General features: G+C 38.1%; 1 protein-coding gene across 1 annotated transcript; it reads right to left on the minus strand.

Annotated features, from left to right (window-relative positions):
- Positions 1-4: 4 nt before the first annotated feature.
- taf5 (TAF5 RNA polymerase II, TATA box binding protein (TBP)-associated factor) lies at positions 5-15,711 on the minus strand. The gene is made up of 11 exons (XM_056456590.1): positions 15,299-15,711; positions 14,635-14,860; positions 10,328-10,643; positions 7,260-7,423; positions 5,763-5,898; positions 5,566-5,686; positions 4,023-4,152; positions 2,775-2,939; positions 2,085-2,262; positions 1,557-1,734; positions 5-604 (listed from the first exon to the last, which is right to left on the minus strand). Exons 1-11 carry the CDS (start codon positions 15,696-15,698, stop codon positions 387-389), a joined length of 2,232 nt encoding a protein of 743 aa, XP_056312565.1. The 5' UTR covers positions 15,699-15,711; the 3' UTR covers positions 5-386.
- Positions 15,712-16,557: the final 846 nt, after the last annotated feature.

Consider the following 16,557-nt stretch of genomic DNA (forward strand, 5'->3'; position numbering starts at 1 on the left):
CGGCTGTAGAAAACTTGTTTTATTTACACATTTAGGCAGTATTATAAAAGCTTGTATAGACCAGCACTCGTATGCATCACGTTTCGACGATCAATTGCAAAAAAACGTTCATGGGTATATGTACAAAGTCAGACCAGCCGTGTCATTTTCACACACATGATGCATACGAATGAGCACATTTGGCAGTAAAGTCATCGAGGCAAAACAAAATTAGCTCATGAGCACGAATAGATCTGATTTCTGAATGGAGGTATCAGCGTAATGTTCAGTGCTTTAACTATTTCGTTTCGCTTATTTCACATGTTAGGATGACCGGTAATGAATCTTTAAATATTATGCACCATTATTGATAGATCATCACAGCTACATGGGGGTCAGTGTTTCGGTCACTGGGAGTTGTAGGAGCCTGCGGCCAGGAGGAGGTTGCGTCTGGTGAAGTGCAGGTGTGTGACGGCTGTGGATTTGCTATGGTACGTCCCCAGCAGCAGCTCCTGAGAGTTGTCCGGCAGGTGAATGTGGCCCGTTGCTGCAGTGAAGTCGTCTGTTTCTACGTCATCGATGGCTCTCATGGCATCCCACAGACGGACGGTGTTGTCCATAGAGCCTGAAGCAAAACACAGGATTTTCTTTTATTACAATCAATTATGTGAAACCTGACATGTCAACAAAAAGTGCAAAATGCAAACAGTTTAACTTTATGTTTTTTTAAAAAAAGAAAGGAAAAAAAAAGTTGACGAGTAAAGATTAATGCATCAGGATTTTATGGCTCATATTAAGGGTGGGATATTGTCAAAAAAGGATATAAAGCACTTTTTAGTTTTGTTTTCAGGGTGTCCACGGGGTCTTAAAGTCTAAAAATGTCTTCTTTCAAAAACAAAATTTTTGGCTTTTTAGGTAAAATTCACTGAAATATTGTATTGTAGGTCTTAACTTCACTATGTCTAACTAAAGCTACCCAATCTGGCCAACAACCTTTAATCCATCTCAAAACATTTTTTTATATAAATGTAAGGTTCTTTATTGCGAAGACATACAATTCTCAACAGCTGTTAGACATTTTTTACAGCAAATACTTAAAATTAAATTCCCGAATCGGGGAAAGAAAAGTAAAGCAACACATCCCTTTTAGGATCTTCCATTTATATAAAAACGATTTACATGAGAAACTGGGCCTTTAGAAAAAAATCCTTAATGTTTGGCCCTGTAACTGTCTAAATTTAATTCATAAAGGTCTTAAATTTGATTTAGAGAAAGCTGCAGAAACCCTGGTTTTAGGTGTGTTTTTGGATTGTCATGAATAACACAAAACCGCCAGTAGGTGGGGACAAGTTCATGCGAGTGATTCACTGAATCATTTATTCAAAATTACTCATTCATTTGGAAATAAACTGACTCAAAATAATTCAATCTGTGAGTAATTTACTGAATAACTTAATATCTTAAAAAAAAAAAAGAGAGGCAAAAACCATGATCTCAATCTGACAGGCTTTTGTTCAATCACTGATAACCAGAGTCAATTCAATCAAAATTAGTCCTAATGTGTTGCTAGTCCTGACCTGATGCAATGATTTCTCCATCTCTGCTGAACTTGAGGGCATAAATAGTGCCAGTGTGACCCTTCAGCTCTGCGATCATCAGCCCATGTCCAATATCCCACAGCAAAACTCTCCCGTCGGTGGATCCGGAGGCCAGAAACTTCCCATTAGGAGAGAACGCCAGAGAATGGATGGGCCCCTGAAAATCAATCATCATCACTTGTCTTTTATTCATATATGACTGTCTATATGGGATGGAAAATGGATTCTGTGGATATCTGGTTAATAAATGATAAAGAATGGACGAATAAAAGAATAGTTTATCAAAGATGGCACTTTGAAATACAGCTGAAATTAAATCAAATATTATTTAAAGTAAATGTGTAATATAAACTGTGTCAATGCCACAACTAATATTCAAAATAATTAAATACTATAACATAAGTCCTATACAGATGCAAAATACAAACTAATGTTGAGGGGAATTAAGCAAATTAAAATAAACTCTCAGAGATGGTGGTAAAATGTATTTTTGGAAGCCGTAAATACCTTGTGACCTGTGAAGATGCGAACACAGTTTCCATTCAGGACGTCCCAGAGTCGTACAGTGCGGTCGGACGAGCCTGTGGCCACATAGTTGGAGTTGGGGTGAAATCGTGTGCAGGTGACGTCTGCGAGATGACCAGCAAATATCCGTAAAGGTTGGTAATGATCCGTCGCCCAGAGCCTGACAAGCAAATCGTGATATCAAATCAAGACAAATGAGGGTGGATTTGATTACTAAGTGTTTATTTTTCTTCAGCTTAGTCACTTATCTATCAGAGGTCGCCACAGTGGAATACACCGCTAACTACTCCGGGATATGCTTTACGCAGATGCCCTTACAGCCGCAACCCAGTACTGAGGAAAAACTCATACACACTCACACTATGGCCAATTTAGTTTATTCAATTCACCTATACCGCATGTCTTTGGACTGTGGGGGAAACCAGAGCACCCTGAGGAAACTCACGCCAACACGGGGAGAACATGCAAATTCCCAACAGAAATGCCAGCTGGCCCAGCCGGGACTTGAACCAGCGACCTTCTTGCTGTGAGGCAACAGTACTAACCAGTTAGCCCAATAACACATTTTTTTTTTTATTATTACATTGTTACTAGGGAGGGGCGATACCGATTAATTTCTCTCCAATCCAATACCAAGTATTTCAAGACAAGAGTAATGAGAATCCACCTTACCGTGCCACTCTGTCATGTCCTCCAGACACAAAGTAGTAGCCGAATGGTGAGAACTGAGTGTCCCACACTGGATAATTGTGTCCTTTATACCCCACAAGACAAGTAAACGTCTGCAGGCTCCACAGTCGGATTGTACTGTCCTCAGAACTGGACAACAGATAGTTCCTATGACACGAAAGAGATATTAAACCACACCCTACACTACCTGACAAACGTCTTGTCGTCGATCTCAGTTGTAAGAGCAACAAATAATAAGTTGACTTCTAGTTGATCATTTGGGAAAGTGGCAGAAGGCAGATCTATTGAACTGCATCCTAATCATCACGAACACTGCAGAAGACCTATTGGAACCCACATGGACCCGAGATACTCACATAAATCAGTCAAGTTTGGTGAAGGAAAAAATCAGGGTTCGGGGGGTTACATTCAGTATGGGGCATGCGAGAGATCTGCAGAGTGGATGTCAGCATCAACAGCCTGAGGTATCAAGACATTTGTGCTACCCATTACATTACAAACCATAGGAGAGGGCAAATTCTTCAGCAGGATAGCGCTGCTTCTCATACTTCAGCCTCCACATCAAAGTTCCTGAAAGCAAAGAAGGTCAAGGTGCTCCAGGATTGGCCAACCCACTCACCAGACATGAACATTTTTGAGCATGTCTGGGGTAAAATGAAAGAGGAGGCATTGAAGATGAATCCAAAGAATCTTGATGAACTCTGGGAGTCCTGCAGGAATGCTTTCTTTGCTATTCCAGATGACTTTATTAATAAGTTATTTAAGTCATTGCAGAGATGTATGGATGCAGTCGTTCAAGCTCATGGGAGTCAAACACAATATTAATTATTTTCCCACTGCACCATGACTTTATTTTCTATACTGGACATTATTTCGGTAAAGTGAGAAGACTTTTGTCTAAGCAAAGTCAGACCTTACTGTCTTAATTAAATAATTAAAAATCAAGGTATGATCATATTTTATTTAGGTAAAATAAGCGTAATCTAGAGGCCTTTGGCTTTCATATAAGCCACTTCTGACACCAAATGATCAACTAGAAGTCAAGTTATTACTTGTTGTTCCTAAAACTTGGACAGGCGACAAGACTTTTGTCAGGTAGTGTATAGCAGCTGAAGCCAAAAAAAAAAAGATAAATCATGCAAAATATTATTAGGGGTTGCAAACTTGGTTCTAATTTATCTTTTGTCTAACTTATATAACCATGAATTGTTTCCCTAATTTTCTAGATACCTGTCTGGACTAAAGCTGACCCCGTACACCGGCCCACTGTGACCGTGGAGGATCTTAGACTCGCTGGACGTCTTCTCATCCATGATCCTCTCCAGAACATCATCTGACTCTTTATCAATCATATTTAGGTCTAAAAAAAAGAATGGTTGGCACTGAAATCAAACAAGACATCATACATTGAAATTATATATATATATATATATATATATATATATATATATATATATATATATATATATATATATATATATATATATATATATATATATATATATATATATATAATCTTAAACCTTTTTAAAACAGATTTCTAAAAGAAATGAAAAGAAACAAGAGTACCCAGTCTTTAATGTGTCATTTTCTAGCCAACTCTCTTGAAAATAAAATTTTTCCTGGCTTTTTTGCCTCATTTAACAGGTATAGCTTAGTGACTCCTATTTTTATCTAACTGCCAGTTAATGAGCGGGGAATGAATAAAATGGCAAGAAACAACATGAGACACTATAAAAAAAAAAAGTACATTTTGATAAATGGAAACTAAAATGTAAAGCCACAAATGAAAGTTCCAGATACACCATGACATGTAATATACAATTTCCTGACTATCAATGTCTGGAATAAAAACTAAAATCCCCAATATCCGCCCCCCCCAAAAAAAGCATAACCTGTGGGATCCTGAATACTCTGCTCTGATTGGTCAGATGGCCCAGACTACTGTATCTGGTCGACCCCTTCCTTGCATATCACAAACCAAAAATCAATTAGCATATCCGAATTTTAGCTCTAGAGAATTCCTCAGCACTTACAGTAACAAGGCTGTTTACTTTACTGCATCTATGGGAAACCAAATCTTAATCTTTTGGAAGTGCAAGCAAACGGATTTGCTTTATCAGCAGAAAAAACCAACAGCTTCGTAACAAGTTGACAGCACAAGCGAAACCTTTCAGACCTCAGATAAAACTACAGTGTTTGAGGGTCAAAAGTAGATTTAGTTTATGGGCAGCTAATGAAGACCACAGACAGGCATTGTGCAAACTAATTATAAACCTCAACAAAAGAGTTCTGAGTTTGTTTTGGAAGACAATAACTCCATTTGATCTTTGAATCTTTGCAGAAATTTTACATTTCCGAACAGCTACAGAATATTTCCCACTACTGGACCCTTGTGTGTGTTGTTGGGGATGTTTTCATTCACTCTGAGGTGATTTTGAGTCTTAATTTGGCCACAACTTTATCTAAAAGAGTTTCTTTTTTTGGGAAAAGGCTTTGAAATTTCTCAAATACTCTGGGCAAATTTACAACCCTTTTGTTATGTTGGTGGCTGTTTTAGCCCAATTGACTTCCATTATAATGGCATTTTTTATTTGCAAAGTCGTGACACCAAATAATCATGCACTGACTGACTGTTGTTGGTTTTCCCTGTTGGGAAGAGGTCAAATTTGTCATTTTTACCGTTGATCAATTTAGACAGTACCCAAGGCATAAAAAGATAGTATCTAGTAAAGAAAAAAGTGTCACTTTAAGCATTTACAGAGACACGTACCTGCAGCAGATTTGACTTTGCGTAGTTTTTTGGGTGTGACGCTCCACACGCGGACTGTAGAGTCTGCAAAGCCTCCCGCTATCAGACTAGAGTCATCAGTGAAATCTACAGCTGTCAAACCCTGAGCGATGACACACAATCAGCACAGGCAATGCCAACCAACACCAAACGGAACCATTAACAAAAATAACGCCAACCTGGTAGGCGTTGAGGAATGTGTAGAAGCAAATGGAGGGCAGGGTTTCTGGGCCGAGGCGGATTCTTTTGGTGCTCTCCTTCATGTACATGATCTTGTCCAGTTTATCCGAGTCCTTCAGCTCTGGCAGAGGGATCCTGTCAGACAGAGGTTATGAAGCTATAAATGCACTTTCACAAGAAATCGAAGCATCAATTTTTAAATGATAAAGTAGCAACATACACCACTGTTCAACAATTAATGTTTTTGAGTGAAAAAAAATTCAGGTTTCAGATTTACTTTAAACATGTTCTCATTTTTGATTCATGCTCATCTTTTCATACATAGACCCCATTTACACTGCCAGTTAAATGTGACCCAATTCTGATGTTTTGCTCATATGTGACACAGATCGGATCTGTTCTATGACCGTGTAAACAGGAAAAAGTGCATGCATTCGAATATTCAGAGATCAGTTTCAGGCCTCCTTTATATGTGGAAATAAATCAGATATAAATGGGATATGTGACAATGTGACAGGCAGATCGGATTTACTGCGGTATTTCCTTTCGTCATCAAACTTGCAACAATGTGGTACTTCACAGTTTAATGACGTATAAGAAAGAGCCTGTGAGGAGATGCCGATGTGGTAAACAACAACAACAGAGGACACATGGAGAAAGAAAGTGGTCAGTGGTCGACAGCAGAAGTTACCTGCCTTCTTGCCCTGTGGGGGGATGAGCCAGCTCAAGATAAGATTAAAGGGTCCTACAGAAATAAATTCCTCTGAATGGTGGAGGACACCATATATAAACCATAGGCGCAAGCTGCGATGACGGCACTTTTCCTCCTCCTCAAAATCATTTAAAAACGAACTTTGCATATTTCGCAGAGCTAAAAGCAAGACAATTTCTTCCATGGTGGTTAGTGTGGCACAGAAGCTAGAACTCACCTTTACGCATGCGCAACATCGCAAATTGTATGGCAAGTGTAAACACGTAAATCGGATATGGGACACAATTAAAAGAACGTGTAAAAAAATCTGATATAGGCAACAAATCGGTATTGGACATCAAGACCTGACAGTGTAAACGTGACCCTAGTCTGCATTTTTTTTGCGTAATAATATTAGACACATTTTCACTTACAATATAATAAAAACTCTAATTCCTATTATTAGATTCAGCTAAAACCTTAATATTGTGAATAATATTTAGTCCCTGCAAGATTTTGCAAAAAAATCTGATTTATTATTATTTTTATTATTATTTGTAGAGTTTTTGCTATATTTGCAGCAAATTTCACCGTATTTCTTTTATTGTTAATTCTTTATTAGCTTTTTTTTTTACCTCAAGAACCATTGCTTCCTTGAAAAAGGAAAAGGTAAAGGATTCCTTGCGTAAAGGAAACACAGAGAGAAACTAGACTAAGCTGCTGTATCACATTTCATCATACTGTATAGTAATTGTAAACAGATAACAGCCCATTTCAATTTGGCTGATGAGTACTTCTGTCGTACCTGTTCTGTTGAGGGGCGTTTGGGTCTTGTTTCTTACTCTTGGAGCCCATGCTGTCCTTTTTAGTCTTCTTCTTCTTGGGCTTCCCTTCCTCGTTCTCTGCTTCCTCGTCTTCATCATCTAGTGGAACCTCGATCTCTGGTTCCTTCAGTAGCCCATAGAATACCTGATACCATCAGAAACAAGACAGAACATCATTAAAGCATGCAACGTTTGCAAAATATTGGAGGTATTTAATTTAAGAGATTATTTCTGGATCTCTTTGGATTGAGTAAAATATTTGAAGTCCATTAGGAAAATACATTAAATACTACAAAAAGCTTCTTTTTTACTATGTAGTCTTAAATTGTCCATGACAAGAAGCATCATGTTGGATCCTACTATGGATGTCAATGGCTGCTTTTTCCCCAACATTCTTCAGAATATCTTTTTTTGAGTTCAACAGAAGTAAAAAAATAAATAAATAAATAAAAAGTAAGAAAATAAAATAAAAGTTTATAACCACTTGAGTTTATTTAAAATTTTGGGTGAACTGTCCCTTTAAGTTGTACAATAGTTATAGTTGATATTAAGATCTGTTACATAAACACCAAATCAGCATATTAGACTGATTTCTCAAACGTCATGTGACACTAGCTATGTTTACACCTATTTTTTGCGGATTTTGAATTAATGCATTAAAAAATGCCTGATAAAAATGCCATGACATGCATAAATTTTAAAAAATGTGCAAAACAATCTTATGCAAATGACGTAGTTGGATAAACGGTTTATTTGTTACAAAAACATGCACATAAACTAGGATGAAAATAACCCAATAAATTCCAGTATGTGCATCAAAAAAGAATTGTAATTTTGTTTTAAGACATGTGACAATGAAAACGTGTGCGATGGGACGCATAAATGGACAAACCAGTGGGCCAACCCAATTGTAAACATTGGAAATATTGTTTTGATCATTCTAAAATGCTTTAAATCAGTATTATCAGTATTATTATTTTAGATAACAGGTGTCAAACTTAGTTCCTGGAGGGCCGCAGCTCTGCACAGTTTATCTTTAACCCTAATTAAACAAACCTGATCAAACTAATTGAGACCTTCAGTCTTGTTTTAAACCTCCAGGTTAGTGTGTTGAAGCAGGTTTGGAACTAAACTATGCAGGGCTGCGGCCATACAGGAGTTTGACACCCCTGTATTAGATTATATTAGTCTTAAAGCGACAGCGCTCCATGTCTCAGTGCGTATTATCTTCAGAGGTGCAAATAATTTCGTAAACGCTGCATTATTCGCAAATGTTTCATGTGATATTCCACTTTTGCGCATTAACTTAATTTGCATCTTTGAATGGAAACAGCCACTGAAGACTGGACTAAGGATGCAGCAGATTCAATGCTGAACCAGAGGAATATATAACATTTTAAATTAGCCAGCAGTATAAATTGTAATATTATTTTATAGTTTTACAGATTATGGACCCTTTATTATGGAAAGTTTTTAATATTTCGATTTTTGTTAAAAATATATGTACATTTATGCATTTACAAATGTATTATATCATTGCATCAAATTACAAAACCGCTTGTGCGAGGTGTTTCTAATCATCGTCTATGGGGATGGGACAGTAACACATGTGATCAGCCGAGCACGAAAAGAAAAAAAAATTAAATAAATAAAATAAAAATTAAATAAATATATATATGTGTTTTTAAATAACAGAATTAACTATTCTAAAAAAATTATAAATAATGTTCTTCATATAATATTTGTTATTGGCCACACAATTTAGGTTAATTTTTTTTGTTTTATCAGTTGACATGTTTAACAGTTTATAATTAATATTTAATAGGTTTATACTTTGTACCTGAATGTTTGGACAGATCCATACACCACTACTAGATGGCGCCACTTACTTGGTTAGTTCCCTTGTGCCCACAGAATATAATTTTTCCTGTAATTTAGTGACTCTTTATTCCAACTTGATAAATAAACTACTCAGTCAACAATTCGTACTGTAAAAAATATTGAGTTCAGATGAAGTGATTAGCCTAGTATACTTTAAGATTACAGTTTGAAAAAAAATAGTACCGCTAATAAGAGTTTATCCCTTTCACTTTCCTTTTCTTTAGTTAGGCTTAGTCCCTGTTTTTAATAGTTTTAATTATAAAATGTATATTTATTATTATTTTTTTGGGAGTTTTCACCTTTATTGACAGGACAGTGAGATTTACAGACAGAAAAGTGTGGAGAGCAAAGATAGGGGAAGGATCGTCAAAGGATCTCGAGCCGGAAATCGAACCCGGTTCGCCGCGAGCACCTGGATGCTATGTGTCGACACACTAACCACTAGGCTATTGGCGCCGACTAAAATATATTTTTATAAATTTGTAATATCATCTAAACCTAAATTTGAGGTGCTAGGCTGTAGCACTGAATTAATGAAGACATAAGGACAGATGACTTGCAAAGGATAATAACAAATGTGCGTCCTGCTGCTGTATTTATAATGTACATAGAGCACACGTGGTCATGACATTCAAAGCAATTTCATAATCCAGCATATTGTCAGCGACTTCGTCACATTATAGGACCACACAATATCATTGTTATATACACAGTAGCCTAGGTAGGTCTACAATTACATCCCTAAAGACGTCAGGAATAAAGCAGGTCATCTGCTTTGATGACGATGGAGACCACCCCCACCTCGTCAAAAAAAACTTCGGATCTACGCAAATTACAGGAGTCGCCCATTGAGCTCGGAAAATACAGAAATCCGTATTTATATGGAAGAATCGCATCCCTGCAGTAGATTTGACATCGTTCTTTCTTCTGGCAGCCATCCTCAGTCTCACACTATTTTTTTCCTTTTTCTGAAAGTCTTGATAACACCATCATGGAGTTTTCATTTTATTATTTCAGCCAATGGGATTGTGAAAAAATATTTGATGTATGGAAATGTGAAAAGGGTCCATTACCATATATTTTAATCAAATAAATGCAGCTTTTTACCAACCTCAGTATTTTTTAAATGGTAGTTCCACATTATAAACATCTACTCTTCATTTCTAACCTTGACTTTATTGACTTCTCGTCGGGCCTCTCCTGCAAGGCTGCCGGACATGCTGTCGATCTGGCTCTTGCTGCGTGGCATGCCGTCAAAGATGTCGATGTACAAGTGCTCCTGAATGATGTTCCATATCTGGTTGTTCTGCCGTTCCTGCAAGTGTCTCTTCAGCAGCTGGTACGAGTCTCTGGAGATGCGCAGCACGAAGCGACTCGTCCGGAAATCCAGCAGGGCCTCGTTCCCCTTCATGTGCTCTTTCTTCGTGAGACTGCAGAGAACTCGCAGGTCATCCTCATAGTAACACTCCTGATCTCCGCTAAACCTAGTAGAAAACAGTGCATAAAGGACATTTGTGACTCTGAACTACAAAACCAGTCTTATGTTGCTCTGGTATATTTGTGGGAAATGCCAAAAATACATTGTAGGAGATGCACGATATCGGAAAAAGCTAACATTGCATGATTTTTTTATTCTACGATATATATTGCGATAAGAATACAATTTCAAACATATTTGTTGAATAACTATTTGGAAAGAATTTCTAATTTTCCATTGATTGGGATGATTCTCTAGGGGAGTGCATATGCATTAAATATAAGAAACAATCTACAAGCATAGATAAACTTAATAAAGAAAAAGATATGAATGAAATAAACAGCGTTTTATTGGTTTCAGAGTCCTCGATCTGTATTCAGGTATACAGTAATTGAATAAACAAATGTAAAATAATACCTCATAGTCCTCATTTGATAAATAACTCAATAAAATTAATCGTTATTAATTTGTCAAAGTTACAAACGGTACATTTTCTTATGCCTGAATGCTTTTAAAACCCTCACACAAGCTATGTTTCCATCCAAAAACTGGAATATTGCATAAGACGCGCAAATAAAGCAGCGTTTCCATCCAACAAGTCAAAGAGAATAAAATTGTCACTTCCTGATTAACTGGCGCCAAATATCAACAGTTAAAACAGAATTAGCTGCGGTAGGAGAAGCTGCGTGAATCTTTTCTTTATTTAATAAATGACTTTTACCTCAGAAGACAATGCCGACACGCAATGAATGAGCGGTGGCGTTTAAAGGTATGAGATGCAGAGCACAGACGCTTTTGACAATTCTGGAGGTCCTTAATAATACTATAACATTTCAGATGTTTTACAGTGTGCTCAGCCTGCTGGTTTGTCCATTGACACACATTTTTATCATCACATGATCTCTTATAACAAAATCACATCATTTTTTTTAATGCGCACACTGGAATTTGTTTCCATCGTAGTTTATGCCGCCTTTTCTTATTGAATAAAAAGTTTATCCTACTCAGTTATGCGCATAAATTTTGAAAATGCACATAAAAATAATTTGTGCTCATCTTGGCGTTTGCATCTTTGTACATAAAAATTGATGGATGCAAATGTAGCTACAGTCATAGGCCTCAAAAAACACTTGCAAAATGGTAAATTATAATCCAGACTCAACCTGGTGTATACTCGCGATGTGACTCTTGCGAATGATCACATTGCGATATCGATGCTGAAACGATATATAAATCATTTTCATGCCAAAAATCATTTAGAATATGAAATAAAGATCATCTTCAATGACACACTTTTGGAAATAATTTTGAAAAAAACACAATGAACACAGATATGCGTGTGAAAGGCATGGACCGGTGTAAGATTGTGACGGTATGATAACCTTGGATAAAAAATATCATGGTTTCACGGTATGACGGCACGTGATTACTGCTGTAAATCACGTTTTATTTTTAAATGTCAGGGTAAAAAGGGTAAATCATTGACCTCTGCTGTCTTTCTTAGTTTCAAAAACACTGATTACTTTACATCTTCGTCAATCTTTCTTTTCATTGGAAATAAAGTAATGCCACTCAACTCTATAGCATGCTTGGATGTTGGTTTATAAGCGATTTGTTTTTCAGATGTTTGCTGAATCGTGGCCTGACCAATAGCTTTTGATGTGGAGATATTGTCGCCCTAAAAAAACAGTTGTTAGAACTAGGCATGGGCTGGTGAAGATTCTGACGGTATGATAACCTTGGATAAAAATATCACGGTTTCACGGTATTGTGATTACTGCTCTAATATATATTCTTTTTCAAGAGTTCACACTTAGCTGATGATTAATTATAAGCTTGTTTGGCATGCTGTCCCGGGAGAGACCCCTGAGCTCATAAGATCCTCGAGCCCGGGGCTCCCTCCCGTTGCAAGGCGAGAAGGGAGTTTGAGCTCAGGTAGATCTCGAGAACTCCCCCGCTGTAATAACCAATGAACAGCCAGTGATTGCTCTTGAGAGATAACCATTTACTAGGAGCATGTCTATAGTGCCGGTTTGGATTAGTCAATTAACTTATGTTGCATGTTTTTTGGACGGTGGGAGGAAACCGGGAAACCCGGGGGAAACCCACGTGAGCACGGGGAGAAAATGCAAACTCCGCACAGAAATGTCTGCTGGTTTGGTAAAGCCTAGAACCAGAGACATTCTTGCTGTGAGGCAACAGTGCTAAGCACTGGGCCACCGTGTCACCCATCTAGGAAGAAGGAGGAGTAGGGGTGGATGGGGGGATTCTTCAAAACGAAGATAGCGGTGGTATGTAACCCAGGGTATTTGTAGTAGCTTAGGAGTCATCTGATTGGTGCATTGAGAATTGGATAATGCGGATCCAGCCGCTAGCAATCATAAGCACGTGATCCTCTCGAAACTTGTTTATAACTAAACTTCACTTAAATGTCTGAGTAAAAACAAAAACTTTTTTCCTCATTGAAAACAATATATTTAATTTTTTTTTAAGATTTATAATATTTTGGAGCAGTAAACATGTCAGGCTAAATGATTCAAATGAATCATTGACTTCTACTGTCTTCATTTGTTTCAAAAACACAGATTTCTTTACAATTTAAAACGGCATCTTTGGATAGTTTTTTTCTGCTGGATATACTGTTGTCCTAAAAAACGTATTAAAAATGAAAATAATTTTTTTTTTTACTCATACCTTAAGAACGGTAAATTTTGGCGGTTTTAAAACCTTGACTTTTCCAAGCCGTGGTATACCTTGAAAACAGTTATCTTCCCATGCCTAGTAAGAACCCATAAAAACTTAAATATACCGTAGGAATGGCATAACAGAAAAAATTTGGCGGTTTTAAAACCTTGACTTTTCCAAACCAGTTACGCTGCTATGCCTAGCGTGTGATACTTATGACTAGGACCAGACGGAATCTGCGGACATTTTTTGCTTTTGCTGCTGAGAATTTTGTTAAAAATCTGCGGATTTATGCATAATGAATTTGGGAGTATCATAAATAAAACCTTAATATGTGAAATAAAAAAAGAATACCTTTTATTTAATGTTTAAAATGCAAATTCAATTGGATCCACATTATATGGTAAAAGCAAAGCAGGTCTCTCATATAATATATCTACTAAAAGACCGAAAATATTACTTCACAAACTGTATTGTAAATAAACCATATGAATTTTTTCATATTAGTCAATAATTATACTAAAATTAACCTAAAAACTGAATAAATATAAATTTACACAAGTAAACAAACAGAATCAATGATGAGCTAAAAATCTGCGGAATTCTGCTCACGCAGATTTCGTGTGGGCCTAGTATGACAATAAAATGCCAAGCATAACATTATTGTCATGACAAATGAAAATAACGCATAAAGTTTCACAAACAATGTTCACTATAAATATGGATTATATGTAGTGCAGCTTTATTATATGAAGTGATTTGTTTTTTTAATTCCAATCAATTTGGGGGAGCACAGTGGCTCAGGGGTAGGAGTGTCACCTCACAGCAAAAAGGTCGCTGGTTCGAGTCCCGGCTGGGCTAGTTGGCATTTCTGTGTGGAGTTCGTATGTTGTACGCACGGGTTCTCTCCGGGTGCTCCGGAATAGTTGGCTGTTCATTCTGCTGTGGCGACCTCTGATAAATAAGGGACTAAACTAAAGAAGAATTAATGAATAAGTGTTTCAGTTCAGTTCTCAACCTGCGGTCTGTGTGGGTCGTAATGCCCCAGTATATTGATGGGGAATCTATACTGCTCAGCGAGCGCCATCTTTCGGATGAGACGTTAAACTGAGGTTCTGACTCTCTGTTGTCAATAAAAATCCCAGGATGTACTTTCGAAAAAGAGTAGGGTATTATTATTATTATTATGAATTATGAAGTTTCCCAAACCAAAAGTGCAGTCCATAATTTGAAACAAAGAAGATATTTGCAGGAAAAGGCAGATTGTCTGTGATTAATTCCACAGAACTGAACATAATCCAATCATCACTTACTTCTCAAAGAAAGCCTTGGCTTCGCTCTCGTGGTTGTTGTAGACCAGCTCCAGGTACATGTGGACGAACAGAGGGTAGAAGAGCTGCGAGAGCTCGGCCCGGTGACAGTCCAGCACTGACTCAATGAACTTCTTCAGGTCGCTGTAATACACCTTATACAGAGACGGGTCGCCCTGCTGGCTGTACGCTGACAACACCACACTGACATCCGGCTGGTCGTCTCCACCTGCAGAACAACATCAGAACATCAGTCAAGTCACACCATACAGTACACACACACACACACACACACACACACACACACACACACACACACACACACACACTAAAATTAAGCACCTTAACGTGAGTGATCATTACTAATTTATTTATGAACAAAAAGTCTAACCTTTAGTAGAAGAATACAAATACACGTTGGAAACTGTACAAATTAACCTACTCAAATGTTTTTGACATAAGACAGGAAACAAGGAGCGCTGAGAAACATTGTTGATGCGACTTATTTTGTGCAGAATAAAGCACTGCATTACATCTGCTGGAAATAACGACTGTTGATGACTCTGTTCTAGTGCATTTAATCATTGTTTAATCATTAAGTTGATTTAATAAAAGTGCACTGCAGGGTAAGCCTCAGCATTAGTGTGTGTTTGCGGGTGTCACTCACTCTTCGCAGGTATGGGGGTCAGGGTGCTCTGCGGGGCGGCTGCACCGGCGATGGACACCCGGCTGAGCAGAGCTTTTGTATCTCCTGCGTCCCCGTCCTTCCCTCCTGCACCGGCGTCGGTCTGCGAGTCCTCCTGCTCCTCTGCTAAACCCGCCTCGCGCCGCAGGATTTCCACCGACTCCGCCAGTTTACTCCGCTTCAAGAACTGCAGGACCGCGAGCAGAGTTTGCTGGTCCTCCGGCTTCGGGGCTCCAGTAGCCGGGGCTGCGGTGAGTGGCGATGAGGACAGAGTCCCGCCACCTGTGTTCCCCGACGGATTCGCCGTCCCATCGCTGAGGATTTCGGGCTTCGTTTCTTTCTCAGCGTCCAGCTCCATCGGTCCATCTTGCACAGCCGCCATTTTTCCCCCGGCGCTGGAAGTTACTACGTCATGACGCTTGCAGCGTGTGGTGCGTCTGACGTAAAGTTTTTTGTTTTGTTTTTTTTATGTGGACTTAAATTTTTTCTCTCTTTATTTTTAAGGTATTTGAATAAAATACTAAATTATACAAAGACGTAAATCTGACATTTTGTTTAGAAACCTCACGTAGAGTGGGAAGAGATAAATTTTATCTTATTTTTTTCTATGTGATTTGATTATTTGTGTTTTTGTGTTATGTTTTTCCGTTATAATGTGGATGTCATAAATGCAAAGTTGTGTTATGGTTTGATGGTTAAATATTCAGCATGTCCAACAACAACAAAAATTTTTAAAGGAAGAGATACCAAATGTGCGTCACTAATAAAGTTGGTGAAATTTACTTTAAAATTATACATAAAATGTATCCAACCTCAGTGGTTAGCACTGTCACCTCACAGCAAGAAGGTCGCTGGTTCGAGTCCCAGCTGGGTCAGTTGGCATTTCTGTGTGGAGTTTGCATGTACTCCCCGTGTTGGCGTGGGTTTCCTCTGGGTGCTCAGGTTTCCCCCACAGTTCAAAGACATTGGCTCTATAGGGGAATTGATTAACTAAATTGACTGTAGTGTATGAGTGTGTGTGTGTGTGTGTGTGTGTGCGTGTGCGTGTGCGTGTGCGTGTGTGTGTGTGTGAATGTGAGAGTCTATTGGTGTTTCCAAGTACTGGGTTGTGGCTGAAAGGGCATTCGTTGCATAAAACATATGCCAGAATAGCTGGCGGTTCATTCCGCTGTGGCAACCCCTGATAAAAAGGGGCCAACCTGAAGGAAAATGATTGGATCCAACCATACAATAGTGATCTC

This window comes from Danio aesculapii, chromosome 1 (genome assembly GCF_903798145.1).
Source record: "Danio aesculapii chromosome 1, fDanAes4.1, whole genome shotgun sequence".
In the NCBI taxonomy this organism is placed as follows: domain Eukaryota; kingdom Metazoa; phylum Chordata; class Actinopteri; order Cypriniformes; family Danionidae; genus Danio; species Danio aesculapii.